Below are 26,646 nucleotides of genomic sequence, written 5' to 3' on the forward strand. Positions count from 1 at the left end.
TTTTATTGCCATTAGAATAAATCGTTCGCAAGAGAAAGATGCTTCAGCTATTAAAATAAGTGAGGGGGAAAAAAGCCCAGGTATATAAGTATGTTTTATGTGAAATGCTCAGCTGAACATCTGCAAATCATTTTAGTTCTGTAAGCTAATAAAAAGTGGGTGCGCTTTTTCCTTCTGTTTATCCTCTAGAATTTTTTCTTCTGTCTGCCACTCGTAAGAATACATTTTCATTTTCTTCTCCATCGACGTTTTTTTACTGGCTCTTCTAATATAAGCTGTCTCTAAATCTGTACAGGGGAATTACCCCAACAGGCTTTGTGAGTTTGTGTAAACCCGCAAGTAAGCAAACAAAATGATTTCCCCCACATTTGAGCTGGAATCCTACCAACACAATGTCACTGACCCACTGCTCCCCACCAGCCCCTCCAAGTGCACACTGGCCTGTGTGGGGCCTTTCATAATCAGAGTAGATGCATTTAAATAGATTTAAATAGCGGGCCCTGCCAGGATGCATGGAAGAGAGAGTATCAGGTTCCCTAAGCACATTTGCCATTAATATTCTGAGCTCGTGAATGCCAGTAATTTCTTGAAAACTTGACTTTCAATGTCAACTTGAATCTGCTGATTTCTGTCCTATGATAGAGCACAAGCCAATTACTCTACCTCCCCCACTCCTATCAATGCAATTATGCTGCTTAAGACACGGGGGAGGGGGTACGGCCTCACCAGTTTACCCCCTGAAGATACCAGCCTTTACTTGAATTTTCTAAAAATAACAAACCCGCTGAAAAGCACCATCAGTGCTATTTCTTCTCATTCTTAGCTGATGAAAATAGTAGAATATTACTCACAATATAGCTGCCTACTAAAAATCGTGTTCTCAGAAATAAATAGGATCAAGAATTTTTTCCTGCAGACAGCTACAACCTTCAGTGTATTGTACAATGTTTTCCAATGTATGTAAGAGACACAGTGAATAAGCAGGACTCAAGGTGTCATTTATGCCGGTTCTCTCCTGCCCCCTTAGCGTATATTGCGGGGTGGGGGTGGGGGGGGCGTTCCCCTGCACCCGGACAGAAACTCAGGGAACGGAGTCCTACGAGGAGGAGAAATGAGACAAGCAGAAGAAATGTTATTTGACTGGCACTGACAGAACCTGGGTTGGGCTAAGACTTAATGCATCTTTCTGAATATGAGTTACCCTCCTCACCATAGCTCTGTCTCTCTCACAACAGTTCCCTTCACGTGGAAGAGGCACTTTCTTCCAGCTGGTCACTTGCTCACTCTGTAACCCAGGGTGCAGGGATACCTCCAGCTTGCCTCTGCTGAGAGGCAGCCAACCCCAGTGGGAGAGATTTAACAGCATCCTAGACCCTCTGGCCCTCAGCTCCCATTCATGTCCTTGGAAAAGCACCTTTCCCTATTAACTCCCTTGGCTCTGTGCACTGAAGTAGCTAGCCAGAAAGATTTTTCAGGTAAGAAAAACCCCACAACTCTGTCACTCGTCCCACTTCAGGGACCACTGCCAGCTGTCAGGTTGAAGACTTCTCAGTGGCCTTGAGGGAAGGGCAGGTATCCCTCCCGTCCTCTGTGGGCCGGGGAAGGGGCCCCTCAGAACTCCAGTAACTCTCTCTAAACATATTCACGGTGATCGGCTCTTTTCACCTCCAAGAACCCAACCCTTCCCAGCCTCTACGCAGTGAGTGCCTCAAGGACTAAAAGATTGGATTTTGAAATTTCATTAACCGATGTGTATTTGGTCTCGGGTCTTTGTGATGCCCTATCTACTGTGCTTTCGTATCGCAGTAAAAAACTTGCAATTTAATATCTTGTTAAAAATGCTGCTTTAGGGACCCCTGGGTGGCTCAGTGGGTTAAAGCCTCTGTCTTCAGCTCAGGTCATGATCCCAGGGTCCTGGGATCGAGCCCCGCATCGGGCTCTCTGCTCAGGGGGAGCCAGCTTCCTCCTCTCCCTCTGCCTGCCTCTCTGCCTGCTTGTGGTCTCTGCCTGCCAAATAAAAAATAAAATCATTAAAAAAAAACTAATAAAAAAAAATGCTGCTCTCTGAAGAAGATATACAGGTGGAAAATCAGCATATGAAAAGATGCTCTACATCATAAGTCATCAAGGAAATGCAATTTAAAAGAACGAGATACTACTACACACCTCTGAGAATGGCCATAGTGCAGGCCACAATGGCCACAAGGATGTGGAGCGACAGGAGCCCCATTCACTGCTGGTGGGAAAGCAAGATGGCGCAGCCAACTGGGAAGACAATTTGGAGGTTTCTTATAAAACTAAACATACTCTTACCATCTGATCCCAAATCACACTCCTTGGTATTTACCCAAAGGAGTCGAAAACTTACATCTACACAAAACCTGCATGTGAATGTTTAGTTTATAGCAGCTTTATTCATAATTGCCAAAACCTGGAAGCAGCTAAGATGTCCTGCAGCAGCTGAATGGCTAAATAAATTGTGGCACGAACAGACAATGGAGTATTATTAGCACTAAAAAGCCATGAGCCAACACCCGTGAAAAGACACGCAGAAACCTTAAATGCATATGACTAAAAGAAAGAAGCCAGTCGAAAAAGCCTGCATACCCTAGGATTCCAACTACTCCGCATCTTGGAAAGGACAACAGTGGGCAGACAGCAAAGAAGTCAGCAAACACCAAGAGTCGGGGGGGTGGGGGGGGATGAGTATGTGGAGCACGGAGGATTGTTAGGGCAGTGAAACCAATCTGCAGGATACTGTAATTGTGGATATATGTCATTATGCATTTGCAAACCCAAAGAATGTACAACACTGAGAGTGAATCTTAGTGTAAACCATGGACTCTGGGAGGTACTGATGTGTCAGTGTAGGTTCATCAACTGTAACAACTGTACCCTCTGGTGGGGAATTCTGATAATGAGGGAGGCTCCGCGTGGGGTAGGGAGGGGCGGGGCGGGGAGGGGCGAGAGGATTAAGGTGGGTAGGCAGGAGGGAAATGGAAAATCTCTGGACCTCCCTCTCAGGTTTGCTGGGAACCTGAAACTGCTCCAAAAAATAAAATCGATGTCAGAAGAGAACAAAAGAAAACAAAAATGTTACTCCTTCGTCAAGTAACTAGGAATGTTTGGTTGAATGTTCTCAAAAGTACCTTCCTTGTTTTGTTATCTGTAATAAACAAGACAGTGAATATTCTGGCTAAGGAAGTAGCCAGTTTTTAGAAATTACCCTTAATCCTCCCTACATTCCTTGTCCTTCTAAGATTATCCACATCCAGAATTAATCATATTTTGGCCTTTGATTCTGCCAAGCCACACCGTGAAACTCCTGACCCCCAAATTCCTCCAGTATTGTACAATACTGGCAGCGGGGTGAAAAAGCATAGCGTGGAGGAACTGGGCCCCTGTCATATAGGTGAGTTTTCTGGCTTTCTGAGCTATTCTGATGTGATCTTTATTCCTTTTACTTGCTCTGAGATAAGACACATTTATTCAGCCATTTTCATGACTCTTTGAGAATCTGATAAAAATTACAGCTCCTTTACCCATATCTGTATATAATTTGAAGTTTCTGTGGGCTCTCTGAAAGTCATTCATAAATTCCCTCGGCTCCCTGCACGTAAACAGTGCTTAATATCACTCATGACCCCACATACCCTTTAGCCTACCACAAAAAAATGTTTTGTCATTTCTAGGGAGCCAAAATGAGAAAACAGTTTATCCCCGTGAGCCAATCTGTTTTGTTTTTTTCTTTTTTTTGTCATTTTCACCAAATGTTTATGGAACAGCCACGGCCTGCGGTGCATTAAGGCAAAAGCGTGGCTTGCGTCAGACCTCGGGTGTCATTCTCTAAGAAACACGCTCCTTGGCCAACCTTACGCACTCTAGTGATTTCAACTACAGGATGACCCCAAGACTCTCAGAACCAGATTTCTTCTCGAGCTTCAGACTCTAATGTCCACTAGGCACCCCCATCTGGGCATCCCACAGACACCCCCACAAGTCTGGAACACACTGTTGTGTCTCCAAATTTTGGTCCTCTTGCTTCATTTCCTCTGACGGGAGAATGACACCCCCATTCAACCAGTCTTCTACATCAGAAATGCCGGAGACCCCTGGACTCATTTTTTATTCTGACATCCAGTCCATCATTAAAATTCTGCCAACGGGAAGCCCTAAGTGGCTCTTGAATCCACTCCCCTCTACAACCTCTGTTCTGGTTGCTGCTGATTACGTAACATTGGTGTGATGTAAGTTTTTCTTGAACTCTGATTCTCCCCTATAAAGGCAGAGGTTCCAAACTTCTTTGTTCTCTGGCAAGAGATCTGGAAGATACAGCCAAGGATGAGCTGATGCTGGAGGACAAGGCTGGGAATGCAGCCTGTTAGGGAGGACCATGGCCACTGAAATGTTATTTTTGTGACAAAGCACTTTGGGTCCCAGCTTTTGAAAGAAGGATTTTTATTCAGCCTTCATTAAATCCTTTAACTTTTAATGTAGCCAAGGAAACACCTTACTGATAGAAGGGTTTGTCCCTCAGAATTTGTCCTCAAGGAATTATCTCAGAATGTTGCTTTATCCAAGTGCTAGATAAAATAAAGGCTGTGAAAGAAGCATTAATCACAGCTCCTTCCCGTTAACAAACTAAACCAGATTCTTCGAGAATTTCATTCTCACTTCAAAATACTTTTTAAATGGTAGAGGGCAATATCACTTAATAGTAAAATGGGAAACTCTATTAGATGCTATGAATTGTCAGGAAACCAAAACTCTTCATTTCTAGTGTTGGCTAGAAATAGACACTGCCAAAAGATGGATTTGCCTACTCGATACTGAGCAGACTTATTCACCACCTGTATTTGGGCACATATGGTTTGGTTGTAATAACAACCAGGAATAATTTGTATCTAGCACTCACTATATACCAACCAATATATTAGCATTTTATACAAAATACGTCATCATCATGGAAGCCTATGATACACTTATTAAAACACCTCCATGCTATAGTTGAAGACACCAAGGTTTAGAGAACAATTTATCAGAGACGGCACACTCTTGGCCCTGAGCCAACAACACCCAACATCGGGTTTCTTTGAGCATAGCTCTGTATTGTGGAGGAACAACAAGAAAAGGAGGCATAAAAATTGTAAGTTTGATATAGTCCACGTACTAGCAAAGGTTGGGGGAAGCAAGGAGAGAAAAATGGCGGTATACAAGAACTAATTCAGTGCTAGGTTACACACAGTAGACCTCAATATTCTATGACTAAGGTCAATGTGTAAGTAATTAAAGAAGATTGGGTTAGATGAGGTAACATCTTGAACACAACTTTTAAAATTTTTTCATTTAATCTCCTATTATAAATAGATAAAATAGTCTAACACACCACCTGAGAAGATAAACTTCTGTGTGTTAGTAACAAAAATGAGAATGTAATGATCACAGCAATTAACGGCATGAGTTACTGGCCCCAATCTATAACCTACAGAGAGTAACTCCAGCTCTACAAAGTGTACTCTGACCATACATAATCCTATCAGGTTTGGAATAAGAAAGAAAGGGGTCATCACCTTTCTCCACTACCACGTAGAAGAGCAATCACACCAGAGATGCACAAAGACAGTTCCCATTTTGATTCTAAACAAGAAAAAGGAAAGTAAAATATAATTCCACTCATTTGAAAAGAATGTCTTGGGCTTCTCCAGAAGAGGTTTATTGGTTCATTACAGAAACGAGTTCTTCCGCCTCCCATGAAGGAAGCATCATTTACTCACACTAATGGCCCATAAAATCCATTCTGTTGAAGCATATTTCACTGCCTTAGTCAAGCCTTTGCTTTGAGTAGCCAGACAGTCAATATTTTCAATCCCCAACTCCACCTAGCATTAAAAGCATTCAGGGAGTCACAGTTCTGTAGTTCCACGGAAGAATCCAAACTGAGCCCCTCCACACACACTCGGGTTATCTCGGGTTATTCAGTCGATGTAGGGACAAACCCAGGTGTATAAAATGTTCCGCTCTCGTTTACTAGGGTTTTATGTCCATACCCACTTCAATGACAACAAGTAAAAGCTGAAGGCCAAGCAATAGCTAAATTAAATCCCCACATCATCTCTCCTAACACTCAAATTAACTATGCCAAATAAACCAACACATTAAGCATCAAATCCCCTCTACTGCACGTTAGCTCTGTGGTAGAAACGACTTCCCCCAAGTCCATTCTCCTCTTCTTCTCCCCCCACTCCCCGGGATAATTTAAGCTGAATACACCCCACCGAGCCACAGGCCACCTTCCCTGACTTCACCTGCCGAGGGGGGTGAAGCCATGGATTTGGAGCAAGAGGATGGGAACAAAAGTGACGTCAAGCATGCCCGGGTCATTGTCAACCAATTAAGAAAGCCACTCGCCCCGGCATTCTTTCTGTATCTCTTCAAAACTGGAACACAGAGACTCATGATGCCTTGGGAATGCCGAGCCAAAAAGATGGAAGGAACCATATCCAGGAATGATTGACAGAAAAGTGCCCCATGGGCAATGTGGACCGCTCACCTCCTGGATGTTTTAGGAAGAGTTGTTTATATTCTTCTATTTGCTGTATTTTTGTCATCTCTTGTTAAAGCAGCTTAGTTACCCATTAACAACTCTATGAACTCTACTGGTTAGTGCCATTGACTTCAAATCAAATCCTCTGCAACAACACTGCCCAGTGGGACTTTCTCCGTGATGGTGATGTTCCGTATCTTCACTACCCAATATGGTAGCCACATATGGAGACTGAGCCCTTGCCATACGGCTATTGTGCCTGGGGAACTGAATTTTTTAATTTGATTAAATTGTAGTTCATTTAACTTTTAAAAGCTGCATGGAGCTAGTCGCTACTTACTACTCAGTTGGACAAGGCAGTGTCTGGAACAACTAAACTTACGAACGCACAGTTAGAGAGAACCATTATCCTCACAGGAAGACCTAATTTTGAAAGCTTAGAGTTTTTGCTAGAATGTCACAGAATAAGAGAAGGCCTCAAACCACAGTTTTCTCAAAGTAGAAACAGACTCTGGGCTGAGATTAAGGAGGAAGTGTTAAGGGTTGTTCCTTCCTTTTAAAACTGACGCGAGCTTACATTTCAATAGGAAGGACACCTGGGGTTCCTTTACACCATCATGTTTGTCTTCCATACAGCTAAACTCAGCAGACTGTCTTTGTTGAAGAGCAAAGTACAAAGCCTAACTAGTAATTTATTGCTTTTATTCCATTATTCAGAGACCTGGGACGGTAAAACTTAATTTAGGGATATTTAGAATACCTTCTCACCGATTTGGGCACTCGCTTTGTAAAGCTCCGTTTTAGAGAGGCTGGGTTTGTGTGTGGATCGTAAAACACAAAACCCTAGGAAAATACTTGTCTTATAAAGGAGACAAAAATGCCATCTGAAATATCCATCTGAAACATGTAACTGAGGCTCTGATACAGTTATGAGAAACAAATAAAGCAAACCAGGCAGACTGCCCAGAGACAACAGTCAAATATAAACTTTGCAGAGACAGAGAGACAGAAGGAAGAGAGAGGGCGAGGAGAGCCGGGTGAGGGGAGGGGTAGCAGGGCACGAGGGCGAGGGAGAGGGGGCTGTGGGTGAGAGAAGGCAGGTCATCTAGAGCAGGACAAAAAATAAAACAGTAATGAAGGAACAAATCAAACAGAAAGTCTGGCCCAAAGTCTTAAATATATTCACAAAAGTCCTCACTTAGGCACTCTTGTGGGGATTTACACAGACACCTAGAAAAGGCACACGGTTTTTGCCCCAAATGACCTGATCAGTAATTTTAACAAATGGACACCCCAGCCTCCATTGTTGGATGAATTTTACCAGCAAGGAAAACAGCAAGTTCTAATCATGATTAAAAGCTGCAGATGAATTTGAATCTTTGCTCAGCGTAAAGACATTTATCATTGTTTAAAGATCTAACCCACCCAAACAGGAAGCAACAGCACACAGAGGGCAATGTCACCTCTCAGCCCACAAGCACGGGCCAAGAGAGGAGACTCATTCTTTGAGGGAAATCCGGGCATTTCTTTAGCCTCCTTTCTGCAATAAGATAGGAGCATCACACTTAGTTTCTTGTAGGACTTGGAGCCACAAAGCTTAAGTGTCGCAACAGTTCTGAGTCAAAAAATATCATCCAGGGGCGCCTGGGTGGCTCAGTGGGTTAAAGCCTCTGCCTTCGGCTCAGGTCATGATCCCAGGGTCCTGGGATCAAGCCCCACATCGGGCTCTCTGCCTGCCTCTCTGCCTACTTGTGATGTCTCTCTCTGTGTCAAATAAACAAAATCTTTAAAAAAAAAAAAAATCATCCAAAGAAGGGTAGGCTCTGTGTGCTCAGAATAAACAGCTAAAAATTTTCTTTCTCAAAGTCCAAGTGTCTACATTAGCTAGATATAAAGTGTAGAAAAATGGACTGAGGGTTGGATTAGGAGACACAGCTTCTAATTCCAACTCTGCCTTAAGTCAATTAAAGAAGAATAATAGCACCCCCATCTCCCTGATGCTAAGCTCCGCCCCCTTACTGTCCATTTCACCTTCATCTGAGAATCAATATCACCTTCCAGCCCCTGCAGCAGATCACACCGTAATTTTGTGAAACTTGCCAGTCATGCATTTTGAGATCAAGGTACCAGTGACGTCACTGCATCTCAGAGTTGTCGAGATGTGAATCATCATAGATGAACAAGCAGAATTTGCTGTGCCAGGCACTATGCCTTCGCATCTACTAAATGAATCCATTCCCTGACAACTCTTGGGAGGGAAAAACTGCCCCTGACTCCATTATCCAGGTGCACAAACTGAGGCACAGAGAGGCTAGATAACTTGCATAAGATCACAGAACTGATAACTGGAGAATCAGTTTGAAACCCAGAAAGTTCAACATCTAAGACTGTTGTGTTATTAGTCACCATGCTGGCTGTTGTACCTCATACGGAACTTTGCCTGAGTCCGTTGGTCCCCAAAGGACAGCACTGGACATCACTAGAGTTCCATCCGACTTTAAAACATAGAATTCTTTGACATAAGGGAGAGCGGATCGTATCCCTTTGTAGAATGGACACCCTACTATTAAAGAAACAAATGATACTTTACTTTAAACTGTATTTCTTAAATTCCTTACAGAAGGATATTGTATTTCTCTCCATTTATGGGAAAAACATACTGCCAGGACAAAACTGGGGTATTTTTGTTCTTGCTTAAATAACAGTAATTTTAGATAAAGCAGAGAGTACCCATTAGGAAACCTGCTTCTGTACTATCTTCTACCTAATTCAGCTACTTTTTTCAATTTATGTGCTCTGGGACACTGGGGGACAAACTAAAATCATAGCAAATAAATGTGCCAGAATCTGGTGCAAAGCCTATGGTTTGATCCTGTAACCACTGAAATAGGAACAATAAGTTTCCATACATACACACAAATGTGGACACAATTTGCAAATGTGGATAGTATTTTACATTGAATCAAGGACTCCAGAAACAGTGGGATTTTCCCCACCAATTTTAAAACATTAAAAAGTCCATATTTGTATGAAATGGCATGAAAACCTACAAATCAGCATGTCATTCCCTTTGAATACTAGATCTGTTTCTCAACACTGCAAACCCGTTCTTTCTCCACTTTTTAGTAATGTCTAGAATTGCCATCATAAGAGAGCTCAGACTCTTTTGAGGTCCCTGATGCAACGAAAACTCAAAAATGAAAACTTCTCAAAAAAATAACCCACGTTTTAACGTTCCTGCATCAAGTGCACTCTGAAGGGATTGTCCAAAAGAGGGAGAAATAGAGCATAACTTAAAGTCGCTCCTGTGACAACTTCTTTCAGCTAGAGACAGGAATTTCCTGTTTTAAAAATGAATTCCAAAAACAACTTTTTCCCCCCAATTTTCTACATTTCTGGCAGAATTTGCTCAAAGCCAAGCCACTCGTTTATTGGGCCAAATCAGGAGAATTTAGAAAGTGTGAAGTTTCATTTGAGGTAGATGCTGACTTGGCTACCTTAAAAACAAGGCTCTGGTGAGGTCACCTGTCTTACAAGCAGCAGGGCCCAGATTCTAACTCAGGCTCTTTGGCTCTGAAGCTGTCTGATCAGCACCGTGCCCCACCCACTCCCACGCCCTCCCTTATGGTTCTGGCTTGCTCCCTAGACTCTTGTGTTAGTCCACAGAGGACAAGCGAATGTTTTATTCATCACTATATATCATGGGCAAGCCAAGATAGGTTTTGACACACAGGAGGAAATTAATAAATATCGACGGGCCGAATGAATTAAAAAACGAATGAAATACTTTGATCAGTGCCTGAGAAATTCTCTCAGATCCTGGACGGTGATGGCCAAGGAGAAATGAAAGGCCAGATTAACCGTCCTGGCCTGAAAGGCCGACTCAATGCTAATGCAGGTCAATCAGAACGGGGAAGTATGTGAACTCATGTGGCCTGAAACCACCCTAACCGGAAGGCAGGGTCCTTCTAGAGCCTTCCATCTCCCTCATCCCCTCAGCCTATTAGTCACCAGGTCCCGTTCATTCTATCTTCTTTTTATCACTGGAACCCACATCATCCTCTTCAGTCATTTTACCCCTGCCATAATCCAGATTTTTAACTGCTCTCGTTTAGTTGTTCTTCCCAGCTCCCACCACGCGTTACAGTTAGTGTCTCGATGGGCCTCCATGAAGAGCACCACTTTCTCCCACCCGGGTCTAAAGCAAATTAAATTAATAATAAGTTTTCTTAAAAGGAGTGGCAGACAGAGAGAAAAACGGCACCTTTATTTCTGGGAACTCTAGTTCAGAGGTTGTGGTTTTAGGTCTATAGCCAGGCGGCTAATAATGTTGAACCTAAGTGCTGGCAAGCATGAGACCAAAGCCGGTCTACTCGTGGAATTCTGTTCAAAGAGCTTCCCCCAGAGAAGCTGCCCCCCCAAGGGCAGCTCCTTCTCAAGAGGAAAACAGGATGGAGCTCAGAAGCTGACTTCACTTCTCCCAAATTTACCAACTGGGTAAATTCTCCAGGCCAGGAGTTATATTAATGACACCCTCTTCACAAGGAAATAACACAAGTGGTGGAGAAGAGTAATCCATAGGTTTTTTCAGTGATTTCTATAAATCTGTCCAAGGCTGCCATCGCTAAACATTTACCACTGGCTTCCTCCTGCTAGCCATCTCCATCAGGCTTTCATGGCCATATAAACCTGCCTACCTGTCCAGGTGTGAGGCTCAACTCAGATCACGTTCTCCTCGCCTGTAGCTCATCCACTGGTTTCTGCCTCTTTGTCTGACTTTCTGTTGTTCTACATACCTCCCTCTTAGCCACACCTGGCAAGCCGTTCCTCATCTTTCTAGACTCCATTCAAGCTCCCCTCAGATGAGAAGTGGATAGTTCCCACTGAGGGTCACCATGGACTGGTTTGTGTCTTCCATCCCATGCTTTAGCTTGGCCATGTCTGGCTCCTCCAGCACTTTGTTATATGCAATTCACTACACTGTAGACCACTTAGGTGAAGATCAAGTTCTTATACTTTTTAATCTCCCATTAGCTAGTACAGGTCCAGCGATACCTACAAATACTTATTGAATTTGAGAGATGAGAGCAGCTAAAATGCAAAGTAGGACATAAAAAACATCCATACAAACAAAATGTCACGGTGGTTCAGAGGGAAGAAAGAGTAAATCCAGTTGGGAACACCTGACCTGTTTCCTTGCAGCAAGGGGTTAAATTTTATAACCAAAGATGTGTCAGAGAAAATTTCATTGATTGGCAGTCACTAGGGAAGAACGGTCCCAGAAGAAAAGGACCAGCATGACAAAAGACACAAATCTTGGAAAACAAAGTCTGAGGTATGAATTACACATAGATGAGAAAGTCTGAGAGAAAGCAGAGCACACATAAGGCCTTGAACACCAAATAAAATAAATTTTGACATAATTTACAGACAATAAGAGTCAAAGAATAATTTCAGGTAGAGTGGCTGGTGAATTATGCCAAGGAAAGTATATAAAATCTGAATCCTTGTAGTAGCAATAATAATAAACTAATAATTTGCTTTTCAATTACTTCCAAATTTCTCAGGATCATAGTGACTCTGAGCTCATAATAGTTTGATAATCTCCACGAAACATTATTTGAGCATAATAAAATGACTAATAAACTATTTAGGGTGATCATGAGACTACATATTAATTTGTAGTCATTTTTCATTTTGCTTATGACTGTTGCAACCCACGGCTGCATGTTTCATCTGTCTAATGAATGTGTACTTGCCACTGGTCTATCATGTAATAAGCCTTGCCAATTTCCCAATTCTCTTAATAGCCAGTTAACACGAAATGCTGATTTCAGGCAAAACAACTGTGACCATCTGTTTCTACCACACTATTTCTTCTTCTTCTTCACTACTCTACTACCAACCGCAGTGAGCTTCAGCCATCACTCCTCCAAGAATAGTGGACGATCAGCAAAATAAGGCCACAAAGGAATTATTGAGATGTCTGACTTCAGGGCCAGAGCTGAACACATGGATCAGACAGATGAATGGTCTCTAGACCCATCTGCAACCCATTCGGAGTTACAACAGCAGAACGACTCAGAACAAGTTCCAAAATGGCTCTTCAAAAATAGCACCAACACAACCAGAGAGGTGTATAAGCTTGTTTGTTCTCTTTTGCCAACTGGCTATGTGCTATTGGTCAAGTCACTTTAGGGTATGTGGTTTGCTTTCCTAATCTATATAGTGAAAGGAAGAGACTGGTCCCCAGGCAGAAAACTGGTGCAGGTCTCTTAGCTCTCGGCTGAAGGCTCCCCTATAAGGACCGCCGGGATTCCCAGGCAGCTGGTTTTCCCGGCAGTGCCATCCTGCCCTTGACCACTGCCAGAATAGAATCCCATTCCAACTGCTCCATTTTTCTTATGCTGAGTCCCCTGGCAAACAGTCTCTGTGATGAGTTTAGGGGCAGTTTCTCAGGAATTACCCTTGGGATCACGCTTGGGAAAGGCAAAGGAGAACGCAGATTGGATGGACAGATGTTGGTCTGTGATGCAGCTACACCAGTCTCGGTCAAGTCCAGGGACCTCGGACCCCGGAGGGCCTTCCCAGATGGCATCCCTGCCTCGGTTAGTCATTCAATGAGGCCTGCTCCTTTGCCTTAGGTGAGAATAATTTCTAGAGAGGCACTGGGCTATGAGTCATCTGTGCCAAGGACCTGTGAGCTGAAGATCTGAGAGGGTCCTCCTTGAAGGGGCCACAGGACAGGAAGGTCAAGCAGAAAGGACATCCACCTCGAATTGTCTTAAAGCCAGAAGAACAGGGTGTGAAGCATGATGAGGAGGGAAGAAAGGGATTAAAAGGAAACAGCTTGGACTAAGAAAATCAATGTCAGGGTCCTAAAACCTTGCTATCTGCATGACTTTGGCACAGCGGTTTCATGTCTTCGTGCCGCTATCTCTTTGTAAGGATCACGACGGTCACTGCCACCGCTATAGTAGCCACAACCGTATTCCATACTTCATTCTTGGTCAACATCCAAAACCCTTTGGTGACCTTACAAACATCCCTCAGGAAAAAAGAACCCACCCAAACCAAAAATCTCCAGTAGCTGAAATTCATCTTCCGTAACTGTGCAGAGATGATCGGTAGCAGCAGCAAACTGAAATCTACACACCACAGTGGACACACAGCAATCCCAAGATGAAATGAGATTTGCAGGCAACAGCCTGGGGATTCCAGCATTAGACTGAATACAATTACTCAGTTAGCTGTATCTTTATTACCCACACTCCCCCTTGTGAGGCAATTTTCCTTATTGCAAGTAAAGCAACCCCAACCCAAGCATTTAAAAATGATCCTTTTCCTGTTTTTATTAGCCTGTATCAAAGAAATGACTATTTGAAGCACAACCAAGGGGAGGGAATTGGCTTTTTATTGCTTAGTTCATGTTGTTACGGCTTTAGAAGTGGAGAAAGACTCCCCAAGGAGACACTGTATCTCAAAACAAGCTCACAGGATAATCAACAGGAGAGGTCTTTCAAGAGAGATGGAAGATAGAGAAAATTATTAAAATATAATTAAATAAGCAGAGTGGATATAAAATAGAATGTGGAGAGTAAGATGTTCAGGACAGAAATGTCATGTCTTGAAACTCACTTTCATACTAGGCTACACAATATACACTGTCCAAATGGGGCAACACAAATCCTTCCAACCAACGGAGTAGCTATTGGTCCTGAAAATAAAAAATAAAATTAAAAAAAAAAAGACAAAAATGAGCATATGAATGTTGCCTATGAAGGTTACGTGTTGGACTTTTTGTTTCCTCTTTGGCTTGATTCTTCTGGTGACCTTTTGTTGGAAGCCGCTCCTCTAACACACCAAAATAGTAAAGAAACAAATGACATTTTAATTTTAATTATGTTTGTTAAATTCCTTACAGGATATGTATTTCTTTCCACTTAGAGAAAAAAAACAGGTGTGAAGAGGAATAGATCTGGCTAAATTTATAGAAAATAATTATTTAAATATGGTTTCAAGTACATGTACATATCCATACATCACACACACCTCAGTAATTTTTTTTCTCAAATTGATTATTATTTTACTTCTGATTTTACTTCATGGGGGAAGCCAGAAGCAGAAGCGCTAGAAACTATTCCAATCACAACAGACACACATAATGAATTTTACATTTTGTATAATAAAGGAGAAAAAGAGACACAAAATAGAGACACATCTACTCAGCATGAAGTAGATCAATGTAAGATTTTTTAAAGTCACAGCCCTATGAGCGCTTAATCCAGAGAACCCAGAGCCAAAGGAATGGTTTATTAGTTGAAAGGTCAAATTTTAAAAATGCTTTCTAGGTTAATAATTTGCTTCAATTGTCATGTAAAATCAATTTCCAATCAGGTTAAGCAAATACTATCAAACAACATACTCTTCATAAATACTGAAATATACTGAAGAAAAATATACTCTTCAGTACTGTTCAACTCAATACTAATCATTGAAAAATAGTGAAGACGATGATACTGTAAGACAGTGAGCTTGAAAAGTCTTCAACAATTATCTTCAACAACACTAAAAAATACCCATCTCATCACTCCTTAAATACACAAGTTAAACTACTTTCATCCATAAGAAGATGGAACTCCATTGTCAAAAATAAAGGGCCAAGTTAGACTATCCTCAGAAGAAAGCACGTGTCTGGAAAAACTTTTTTTTTTTTTAAGAGTTAAAATGTCCAAGTCTAAGAAATATTTGCTGAAAATGTGATAGAGTTTTCATAAGCTTTTCTTAGATCCCTCAAAGACCATGGCTAAAGATTCAGGCTCGTTTCATTATTTAACAAGAAAATGTATTGAAAACCTACTATATGAGCAGGTTACAGTCACATCAGGGTAAGCCCATGCAGGGTGAACAATGAAAACATACAAAAGAACAGGAACTAGGAAAAAACTGCGATTCAACTAGAAGACAGTGATCAGAAAGTAAAGCAATTAAAAACTAAATGAACAAGGTGAGTTTCTATCAATGACAGAACCTCCTTGAGTCACTATTCGCTCCTCCTAAAAGACCTGCCCCCGGCCCTCAGCTCTTCCAAAGGCCTCTGGGAAATGTGGTTATTCGACAGCAAAGGACGAAGAAGATGGAAGGGAATCAGGAAACCCCAGTTTCCGAGGTGATTCTCTGATCTCCCAGGCAGCGATATAACTTTCTCCAAAGCATCCCCTGCAGAGGTTTTCGGAGGAAGTAAATGCCCCCCAAAGCCCCAGCTGAGTTTTATCAACTAGCAAGTGCTCTCTAACCGATACTGTCATCTCATCGCGAACATGTATCCAATAGCTCACTCTGTGCATTCTCATTATGATCGTCTTGTCACCAGGAGGCTGTACCCGCAGTCACCATGGCTGGAGAGGACCACTAGGGAGCTAGGCTTCTCTGCTGCCAAAGGGATTAAAGGATGATGCTTACAGATCCCCATTTTCATCCTGGGGTGCAAGCAATTTAAAATAGTATCAAGAATGTCTATGATAACCCTCCAGCATGATTCTATTGCTTCCTGTAGCACTTAAGAGAGAGTGACTGTATCATGAAAAGTGTACTAAATTTAGAATCAAGGTGCCCTCGCCTGATCTTCATTGTAAAATCAAGGCAACTCACTCTGCCAAGGCCTCCGTCTCCTCACCTATAAACGGGGGATAATGACAGACACCTCTCCCATAGTCCCTGTGATGATAAGTAAGATTAATGTCTGAAATGCTTCATAGCTTCCAAAGCAATTTCACAGATATACTTATGGAGAAGTCTCCCAGAAACTGGCAAAAGAGAAGGGCAAATTCTCCAATACTTATTGGAGTAATTCCCTGCATGAACAGCAGTTTCAAATCCATGGTTTTGAAAGCAGAGGAAATATAAGCTATAATGCATAAACTACTGAGGAGGAAAGAACATGTGGGTGCCTGTCCTAGTCCTGCTTTCGTGTGTGCGCAGGGGTGAGGCTATCCCAGGACAAAGACGAAAGAAAAGGGCGCAGGGCTCTGGAGAATCTGGAGGAGAGCATTTTGGCTCTACTTTTCGCTCCGCAGACTCTAAACAGTATGCTAATCAGTTCACATGCCGACGTTATTAGAGACCCTAGTTTGCCCCCTCGTTAGCCGGCCAGGTTGTCAGCAGACTGCCGCCTCGTGAGCTGGGCATCTGGCCGCAGGGGAGCCAGGTAAAAGGAGTTGAGAGTTTCCTTCAACAACATCTTTCATTGGCCACCTCCTAGTCTGTCAAACTGTCACTGTCTGTTTTTAGGGGATGCTTCCTGGCCACTGCAATTCTCTAGGGGATGCTTCCTGGCCACTGCAATTCTCTAAGGTACACAAAGAAACAAAGACTGGAAAACTTTTGGCTGCACCTGGGAAGTCCAGGGAGGAAGAGTTCATGGGCATGCTGGAAGGGCACGGACTCCAGGGCCACCAAGAGACTGCAGGCATCACTGGGCCACTCACCAGCTGTGAGCCCTGGGCTTCCCTGTTCACAGCTGTAAAATGGGCTCATCATCGCCCACCTGTCTGGCTGCCATGAGCTACAAGAACGAGTCTGTGTAAAGTGCTCAGAGGGGGAAGGCGCACCTAGTGAGTGCTCAACAATTATTATTTATTACATGACCAAAAATACAATAAACTTAGCAGTACTCATATCTATGAATAATCATTATTGTTCCACGAACCAAAACATTTTTAAGAAAACAGAGTTGAGTGGGCCATTGGCCCTGTTCTTTACATTAGGAGGCAATCAGTGCCCTAAATCCCATTCTCTCTGAATTTGTTGTTTTCCCTCTCCTTATACTTGGGTTCCTTTCTCTCCTTCATGCTCAGTCTCCCACCTGCTCCTCCTTCCTGGGCTCTAAGCTACTTCTGACTGTTGGAACGTGTCAGACCTGGCCTTCATCTTGGACTTAACTTAGATGCTAACACGATTTGACCCAAGTAATCAACTGGGCCAGCAGGTTCCACGGCACATAGAAGTAGCCTTTTCCTGACTTCTTCACCTTGCCAAGAAGTGGGTTACTTGTAGCCAGAAGGTCAATCCACAAGGACAAGAAAAATTCCTGAAATTTTTCTCTAGAAATTTTGATTCACTTTCCATGGGTACATCTGCTTGAAAAATGCTGCAAAGGAATTTACCGCAGAAAGGGTAGCAAACAAAAAATGTTTTAATAACATTTCTACACATTGCTCAAGGCTTCTAACGTTACAATTATGAGTTCATGCAGTGTTAACAACTGTTTTTCATTTTGTCACTGGTTTCAAATTTAAATAGGAATTGATAGAATGAGCACATCTAATGCACGGCCTAATAGAGATCTACGGCTCCAGAAACAGTCTACAGTTCTTCAACCATGGAACGGGAAGATGTTGACCATGTGTTTGTATTTCATTACCGAGGAAAATGCAGAGATGGTTAACGATTATTTATGTCAGAAGCTTTACAGTTGCCTGTCTTTGGGCTACAAGCTAGCACATTTTAAGAGCTTCTATCCAAAGGTTTCCATTCTCCTCTCTGCTGCGGTGAGCACACCGGGGAGGGACCCAGGCTGGGCAGACACTCCTGCCCTTCCTCTGAATCATGCCGAGGTCCTCACTCACAGAACCCACAGGAATCGCTTCCCAGGAGATAAACCACATGGGAAACAGAACCTGAGGATTTTCGGGAACGCCTAAGGAAAGTCTCTTAACAAAACATTAAGCTTCTCCCAAGGATCTAAGCTACTGCTCATCCAACACACCTGTTTGTTGCTGTTGTTTTCGAAACATCCTTTAGATATTTTGGGAAGCACAGACGCTGTTCAGAACTGTCATTATTTAGAGAGTAACTCTATTCTTGGTCACACTTCCCCTCACCACTTACATCCACATTGGAGAACTAGGGTCTTCCTGTGAATTAGGACTTCTCCTCACCCTGTTCTAGAAGGATCTGTCTCCCTGCCTCGCTGCTCAGTTACTGAACTTCCTTAGGGCAAATCTATTCTATCTGGAGATTTAACGCAAAGAGTAAGTGGGAGAAGAGATCTGAATTTCTTTAACTAGAACCAAACAACTAAACAAACAAAAACAGCTACATTCTAGAAAAGTTCAGCTGATATAGACTCCAACACTGGACAGAAGACCTGCTGTTCACTCTCACTCGCAGTAAACATGGTGTGGAACAAAAGTGTATCAGAGCTTCCTAGCAGATGACTCTCTTTGTGTGGTTCTAGTCAATTTGCAGATTCTGATCAAATACCACTAACCAATAATACCAGTTAAAAGTCTTGTATTCAAGGTTAAAACACTTATTCAAGGCATTCAGCATCAACACAATTAAGGGGCTCGCTTCAAGTTCAGCAGATCTGCATGTTTCAGGGTCATAATAAAAGTGACAGTAGATGCTAGAGTCAGTGGCCTTCACGACACTGGAAATAAGGACAAGCATTTATCGAACCCAATTTTCGGTGCTGGCGTTTAGGTTCACAGAGGGCAGGAAAATAAACAAAATCAATAGATCTTCCTCTTTTTTTAAAAGATTTATTTATCTGAGAGAGAGCAGGAGCAGGAGGAACAAAAGGGAGAGGCAGAGAGAGAGAGAGAACCTCAAGCAGACTCACTGCTGAGCATGAAGCTCAAGACTAGGCTGGATCCCAGGACCCCGAGATCATGACCTGAGCTGAAATCAAGAATCAGACCCTTAACTGACTGAGCCTCCCAGACGTCCCAGACTTTTCCAGTTAATACCTAAATAAATCAAATAGACAAAAGTACATACATACAACAGACAGATACCAAGGGAGAAAAAGAGAATTAATTCCCCCAGGCAAGGTGGGGGAATATCTTTTAACACTGAAAATGACAGAGCATATTGGTGGGGGAGGGGGGAGGGGGAGTGCAACGTAGTAAAATGAGTTAGGTGTGGAACCAAACAATAACCCTTCATCAAAGATAACTTCACATGACAGAATTTTTAAAAATTTTTTTTAATTTTTTTATTAACATAGAATGTATTATTAGCCCCAGGGGTACAGGTCTGTGAATCGCCAGGTTTACACATGTCACAGCACTCACCAGAGCACATACCCTCCCCAACGTCCATAACCCAACCACCACCCCCCACCCCCAGCAACCCTCGGTTTGTTTTGTGAGATTAAGAGTCTCCTATGGTTTGTCTCCCTCCCAATCCCATCTTGTGAAAGAATATTTGCTAGGGAGCTTGGTGTAGGGTCCTAAACTATACCCCTTACTCAGTGCAGAAATCTCTAGCATACCATCATTTACTGTGATCACATCCTTCCCATATCTGAGGACTCACAGGCTCACTGGAAAGCCTATCCCAGATGTGGTCAGACCCCTCAATGAGGGTCTTCCTCAGATGCAGCCAAATCAACTGTCTAGTAACTTACACACGTTGGTCTCTGCTTAGCACTTTGCAATTTAATTTTCACCACGACAGAGCTTCAAATACTATTTTTAATAGATTAAGTCTCTCAACTTCATTTATCCCCTTCTTCATTATTCAGGGAACATAATCATTCTAGATTTTATTCAAGATTATGTCATATATTCTAATACATCCCTAACACCACCTTAAAATGCATGATATCTAGAATGTCCCACCAGTTAAACAGCCAAGAGAAGTTTATCTAGGCAGCTTCTAGATAAAGTCTAAGGGCTAAATTATTATTAACTACTCAAAATCAACCCAGAATTCATTTTAGTGTGACTTGATCCCAAGGGAAATGAAAAGTTCCCTCTCTTTGCTTTCCCACTTTAAACATGCAAAAGATACCCCAAATCTCTAAGAATATCTTATTATCAGAAGAAAGATGGTCTCATTAGCTGCATTAATGTTTCGATTTGAACAAATAGTGCAATCAGTATGTTTACCTTCTGATTTTCATCAAAATGAAATTATTAGCTGGAAGCAAAAAATGAAGACCTACTTCTATCTTAGAACTATGGAGATCTTTGGAGCGATGTCTACATACCCAGTGAGGCAGGCAATATTCCATGGTCACAGCAAGAGGAGAAGGTCCTAGGCTTCCTCCACCCAAAAGCAGTCACAAAATATCTGATATAATTAGATAAAAGACATTCACAAAGACTCTAGGCAAAAAAGAAAAAAAAATAATAAAACAAAACATGTGCGGTGACCAAAACTGACTCTGTTCCACAGTGGCTATGGTTAGAAGACTAGTGATGTGACACTCGCATGAAATAAGGACTTAGGCTCCCCAGCGGAGAGTAGTTCACTTGGTATAACATAGCGGTTCCAAATGACAGGCGACATGTTACCTCATCCTCAAGGATCAGTCTTCCACTTCCTTGAAGTCCTGCTCTAAATGCCAGGTTTTCAACAGGGCCAATGGCAAATATTCTAACTAAAATTGCCGCAGCCTGTTCTTCCCAATTCCCAATCATCGGATGATTTTTTTTTTATTCAGACATTAGCCCCTTAGAATGTATCACACGGTTTACTGAATTACTGTGTGTGTTTTTGCACATTTGTTAATTGTACCACTTTCCCTCCATCCCAACACACACACACACACACACACACACACACACACACACGCAGAAAAGATTGACAGGCAACAGGATCTTAATCTGTCCACTGATGCATCCCCACTGTCCTGAAGAGTTCCTGACACAGAGTAAGAAATAAGAAGTCAGTGTACATTAGTTGAGGAAGTAAATACTCTGGGCTTAGACACACTTGGCCCTGAGTCCCAATTCCACCTGTCCTAGCTGTAGGACCAGGAGAAAGGCTCACTCTCCCCGCAGCTGTGTCTCCCTACTGGTAAGAGGAGGATCCCAGGAGGTCGTGAGGATAGCATGAGTCAGTGTATGTCAATGGCTTAGAATAATGCTTGGACACAGTAAGCTTTTGATAAACATTAGCCGCCATTATTATTATTATTCCAAGATATGTTTCCCAAGGTGGTGACGGAGGAGTGATGATTTAGTGTGCTAGCAACTGGCTCTCCTTGCATCCGACAGCACAGATCTGACATGGTGAAAAGGGGCCCCGGGCAGTTAACAGAGCAGCAGAACCACCAAGGGTCAAACCCCATCACTATGGCCTCATCAGCTCCAATCCAACAACACCCAGGAATTTGCAAAGGAGTTGTTAACTGTGTATTACTGCCCCCCCTCCACTCCTGCTGGAGTAGAGTAAACATAACAATGTAACCACTGAGTAAGTGAGGGGGAGGCTCAGACACCTTAAAAGGCAGGGAAAGCAGCCTGCCTCTTCCTACTTGAATGAGATTTTTTTATTTGGCTTAACTGGAGTCAAAGCTAATGGTTATAATGGCTTTGCTGCACTCCAACTCGTTCTCCAGGTTTCTACATACAGGCTGAAAGTTATACCTGATGGAAGATAAAGAGAAAAACATAGACCTCCATAAAGGGATTTACCAGAACATACTAATCATTTAGATATTCATTTATGTTTCTAGAAATCTAAAGATTGGGAATGGTATAGTAACTTTTTCCTGGGGCAAAATCCAAGCATGTGTAGGGGCTCGGACTACAAATTAAACCACTAACCTGAAGAGTCGCTAAGTATTTGGGAAAACAAAACCTTTGGAAACACCCATTATTTACCCATACCTAGAATTTAAGGGAAAAAAAAAAAAAAAGCAGGGATTTCAAGACTGGTTCAATTAGGAGAGGAATGGGGAGTAAGTGAGGAGGAGAGAGAGGGAAAAGGAGATGACAAATGGGGGAGGGGCTCTTGTGGATTTCATGGCAATAACAGTCTTAACTTCCCTATTTATTGTAACGGACCTTCCAAGGCTCCGCTCTGTTAAGTGGTCCATTAAGGCATTAGAAGAGCTAAATAAAATGAATGTCTGTGTGCCCAAGAATGAGCTCTTGATAGAGAATGTCAATAAAGAATTCCTCTCTTCTCTCTAGAGAAGAAAGACTTCAGGGGCTTCGTGATTTCAGGAGAATTGAGCAAGGTCACAGTAGCTAAATCAAAGCTGGACTCAAACTTACAGACATCCAAATTAATGGTCTCTACTCAACACAAGAACGTCCCCAAATTTCTAGGAAGAACCTAAGATTCTGCATTTTTAACAAGCTCCAAGGCGACGCCGATGTTGCTGGTCCTTCGGCTACACAGAATAGGAATCCTCTGCCCTTGTTGTACCTGCCATGGGAAGCCTCAGGAAGAGTTTTTGTTGTTTTAATGAAAAAGGAGTTTTCAAGGAGCAAGAGAAGGTAAAATTCCATATGAAATACTCAAGTTTTAAACATTCCTATAGTTCGACACCATTTGTAAAATTAAGGTGGTTTGCATTGACACAGTGGAGTCAACTCTAAAATATACTTAAAGATCCGACCGTCAAAGTCTACACAAACCCCTAGCTTTTAGAGTTGAGTGGCCTCTCAGTGCATTCAGTGGATATGCATCTACTAATACTATCCTTCTTTTAGTACAACTGAGGTATGGTTGAAAATAAATCTTTGAAATAAATCTTAATTTCAAACCATGCCTAAATTGTACTAAATCTAAAACTGTCTTAATTCTCAGTCTTCTTAATAGAGATACTATGCCGAAGGGTTGATTTCACATTCTTTGAAATATGACATTTTAGATAAGAAAGATAGCACAGACACATTGAATTCCAACAGGCTTACCTGCATATATTTGACCATCCAGTAACACTCGGTAAGGAAGCTGACCCTTGAGCAAACCAGGTTTGAACTGTGTAGGTTCACTTACATGCAAGTTTTTAAATAAATACAATATAGAATTGTAAGCGTATTTTCCTTAGGATTTTAGTAACATTTTCTTTTCTCTAGCTTACTTTATTGCAAGTACAGCATAGGACACATACAAAATACACCTGAATCAACTGTGCTATCGGTAAGGCTTCTGGCCAATGGTTGGGGGGCATCAAAAGTTACACTAAGTTTCGACTGCACAGGAGCAATGAAACACCACACTGTTCAAAGGTCAACTGTAAATATGTTATGACCCTATTTAGAAGGCCAATGTAACTAGAGTAGGGGGGAGGGAGAAAAGATTTTTTTTTTAAAGTTCATGTCACTTCTACTTCTGTATTTTTTCCTTGCTGATCACAGAGGAATCTCCAAGCATTTGATGAGAGTTGAACGCTAAGCACAATGTTTCCCTCCAGCCGAACCTCAGTTACCACCCAAAGCTTCCTATTGGTTCCCTTGAATCAGCTGAGCCCAAGAGGTTTTCCCTATAAAAAGTTCCACAGTGTATCTAAATCTGATCCCAGTAAAATTTCACTTCAGCTGAAGTGAAAATGCAGAGGTAGCATTTACGGATAACAGCTGGAGATCATTAGTTCTCTGTCTCTCTTTTTCTCTCCCAAGGGTTGAAAACTCTGCTGTTCAGACAGGAAGTCGTCATACACCACACACTGTACAATACCAGAACGCTGGGATATCAGAACAAGTTGCAGAAGATTAGGAGTGTTGGAGGGGTTTTATTCAGGAACGCAGAGCCCTGACTCCATTTACCTCTTGGGTCGTCCCTGCCCCCCACCCTGACCGTATTCAAGTATCACAATATATGCATACCTACAACTGACAGACACACATTTGACTCCCTGCAAGCTTTTTAATATTCAGAGTAAAAGGCTTAACCTTTCAGTTTTCCACAAATTTTTAAAACATTGAGAAGTTCTGGGGAGTGTCCAAGATTCCGCAATAATCTTTGTTGGCATATTTCCACATGCCCTATCTAAAAAGACAACCATTTAACTTTTTTTAACAATGAAATTGTTAAAAAAAGAACTCTCCTATGAAACTGCCCAGAATAAGGAGTATATATGGAATTCAAAACATAGTGATCTGGAAAGAAACGATTTAAACCAAAGGTTCTTGGGGATATGGTTTCCTAGGGTCGGCTGCTGTTATCTCATCAAGCTGCTGAGAACGAACACACACAAACGCAGGGAGACATCCACGTTCTGTGGCCACACCTCAAAGTTCTGAACAGGACGATAGGAGTTTCCCTAACGCCACACGCTGAATAGCCATTCTGCATTCCTACCAGTCTGCAGGCGCTGGACCCCGTTTGTAACCGCCTGTCCCCTGGGGGCGGGCTTATAAAAGCAACCCGGTCTCTTCCACTCCCCTCCAGTCAAGTTCACGAAAGACAAACCTTCCTAACTTTTGAACCGCGGAAAGAGCCCTTGCAGGACGCAAATCGGGGGCAGGCTGTTAATCAGCTGGGTTACAATACTACGGTTTTATGCAAAGAGGAGGAGGAGCGAGGGAGAAGCCAACCCACACATCCATCATCCTTTTAGGAGTAGGTGGAGTTTAAAGTTCCCCCAACTTCCAAGTTCCCACTTGACAGGCAATATTTCTGTGCAATTTCCAGCCCCACGTAACAGATGGTCCTTTGCCCGTCTTGAGCCCCGAGAGAGTCCCAGACAAAGCCCTGGGCCACTCCTCGCCTCGCGAGGCTCTTAGGTGGTGTTTCACGAAGCTGTCAGCTCAGGGGCACTGAGCAGAGAATAGAAACTTAACTTCTTCTTCCAGAAGTCGTTCCTGCTACAGGAGAGTCCAGGGGACTGGAGCACAAAGGCCTGGGAAAGTTTTCGCAGCGTTATTTTTCAAAAACGTCTTCCACCATCTGCCAAACCATCATCCTAAACCCCAGATGCTTAAGGAAGGAAAGTTGAGGCACATGTGCTCAGAAATACGGCAGAAATGCAACTTAGAGCCGTCTCAAGGACAACCTGGGAACTTGCTTAATGAGACCCCCACGGTGGGAAAGCATCCTCGGGGCGCCTCGACACTCAGTGCCACAGGGGAGGGTGACGGCCCGGACGCGGTGCCAAACGGGGGTGCGCCACGGTAGCCTGCGAGAACCTTCCTTCCCAGACGAGAGGGCGAGGGGGAGGGGAGGGGGGCGCGATCCGGGAGTCTGAGGACGGGCGGCCCACTCACCCTCACTGCCGTACTGTTTGCCATTGTTCGCGCCCATCCTGCCGCCGTCATGCCCGCCGTCTCCCCGGACACTCCATAGCTGGGGCGCACCGCCTGCGCGCTCCACCAGAGGAAAGCCCGCCCGACGGGACCGTTAGCTGCGCATACCCCACGCTCCGGGGCCGGGCTCCGACCGGGGACGGCCCCTGCACTCCGCTGGGAGGGGGCGCTCGGTCCCCGCCTGGCACCCCCGATGGCTCCGGGTGGGGCCGGGGGCAGCCGCCGCTCTTAGAATCCGCGTTCGGGGCCGGCGGGCGCAGCGCGGCGCAGAGCCCGCGCCCCGGGGCCGCCCAGAGGCTCGCCGCGCCGCCGCCGCCGGGTCCCCATCCGCCCGCCCGGATCCCTCTGCGGTGGGGCTGAGCCGCGCGGGCGGCCGGGGCTCCCCCGCTCGGCCGCCTCCTCTCGGCGCCCCTGCGCGCCCGCGGCTTCCCCGGGGAGGGCGCGGCGGCCACTTGTTGCGGGTGCCCCGAGCGAGCAGAGACTCGCGGCCCGGCGCAGCTCGCCCGCGGGCCGGACTTTTGTTAGCGCCAGGCGCCTCCTCTCGCCGCCCAGCGTCAATCACAGCTGGAGCCCGGGGGAGGAAGGCCGGCCCGGAGATGCGCGGCCTTTTAAAGGGGCAGCGCGCCTTTTCGGGGCTCCGGCTCCCGGCCCCCGCCGAGGCGCAGGCCCTCGCGCCCCCGCAGAACCGCTTCGAGCGAAGGAACGTGCTCCTGGCTCTGCTGGACTATTGTTCTTTTGCAGGCTTGGCCCCCAACGTGTAAGATGAGCTTCCAGGCTTCGTTTGCAGTCCCTTGGGTTTGCTTGCAAACACGGCCTCTTTTGAGTGTGGGGGCCTTTAAAATAAGCAGGCATCGGAGTCTGATTCTAAGTCAGGTATGTATGCTGGCATTCTCCTGTGGCTCCCACTTTCGGGGACTGAGGCGGGGAAAGGAGGAGAGAGAGAGGGAAAACTTGAGGGGAACTTAGCAGGGAGTCACTGGAGAGCCAAAGACATTCCCCGCCCCGGTGCGGAAGGTTTCCTGGCTCAGAACTTTCAAGACCTTCAGAGCCAGGAAGTTTCTATGATTTTTTTTTTTTTTTCCTCGTGGTTAGTGTTATCCTTTGTTT

General features: G+C 43.8%; 1 protein-coding gene across 1 annotated transcript in view; it reads right to left on the bottom strand.

Moving 5' to 3' along the window:
- Positions 1-26,089, bottom strand: part of FBXL7 (F-box and leucine rich repeat protein 7) — a 369,381-nt gene extending 343,292 nt beyond the window's left edge. Inside the window, exon 1 of the mRNA XM_032337733.1 lies at positions 25,501-26,089. Within this exon, the coding sequence (XP_032193624.1) occupies positions 25,501-25,537 (37 nt within the window). The 5' untranslated portion in view covers positions 25,538-26,089. The remainder of the gene's footprint in view (positions 1-25,500) is intronic.
- Between the last annotated feature and the right edge of the window lie 557 nt (positions 26,090-26,646).

This window comes from Mustela erminea, chromosome 3 (assembly GCF_009829155.1).
Source record: "Mustela erminea isolate mMusErm1 chromosome 3, mMusErm1.Pri, whole genome shotgun sequence".
Taxonomy (NCBI): domain Eukaryota; kingdom Metazoa; phylum Chordata; class Mammalia; order Carnivora; family Mustelidae; genus Mustela; species Mustela erminea.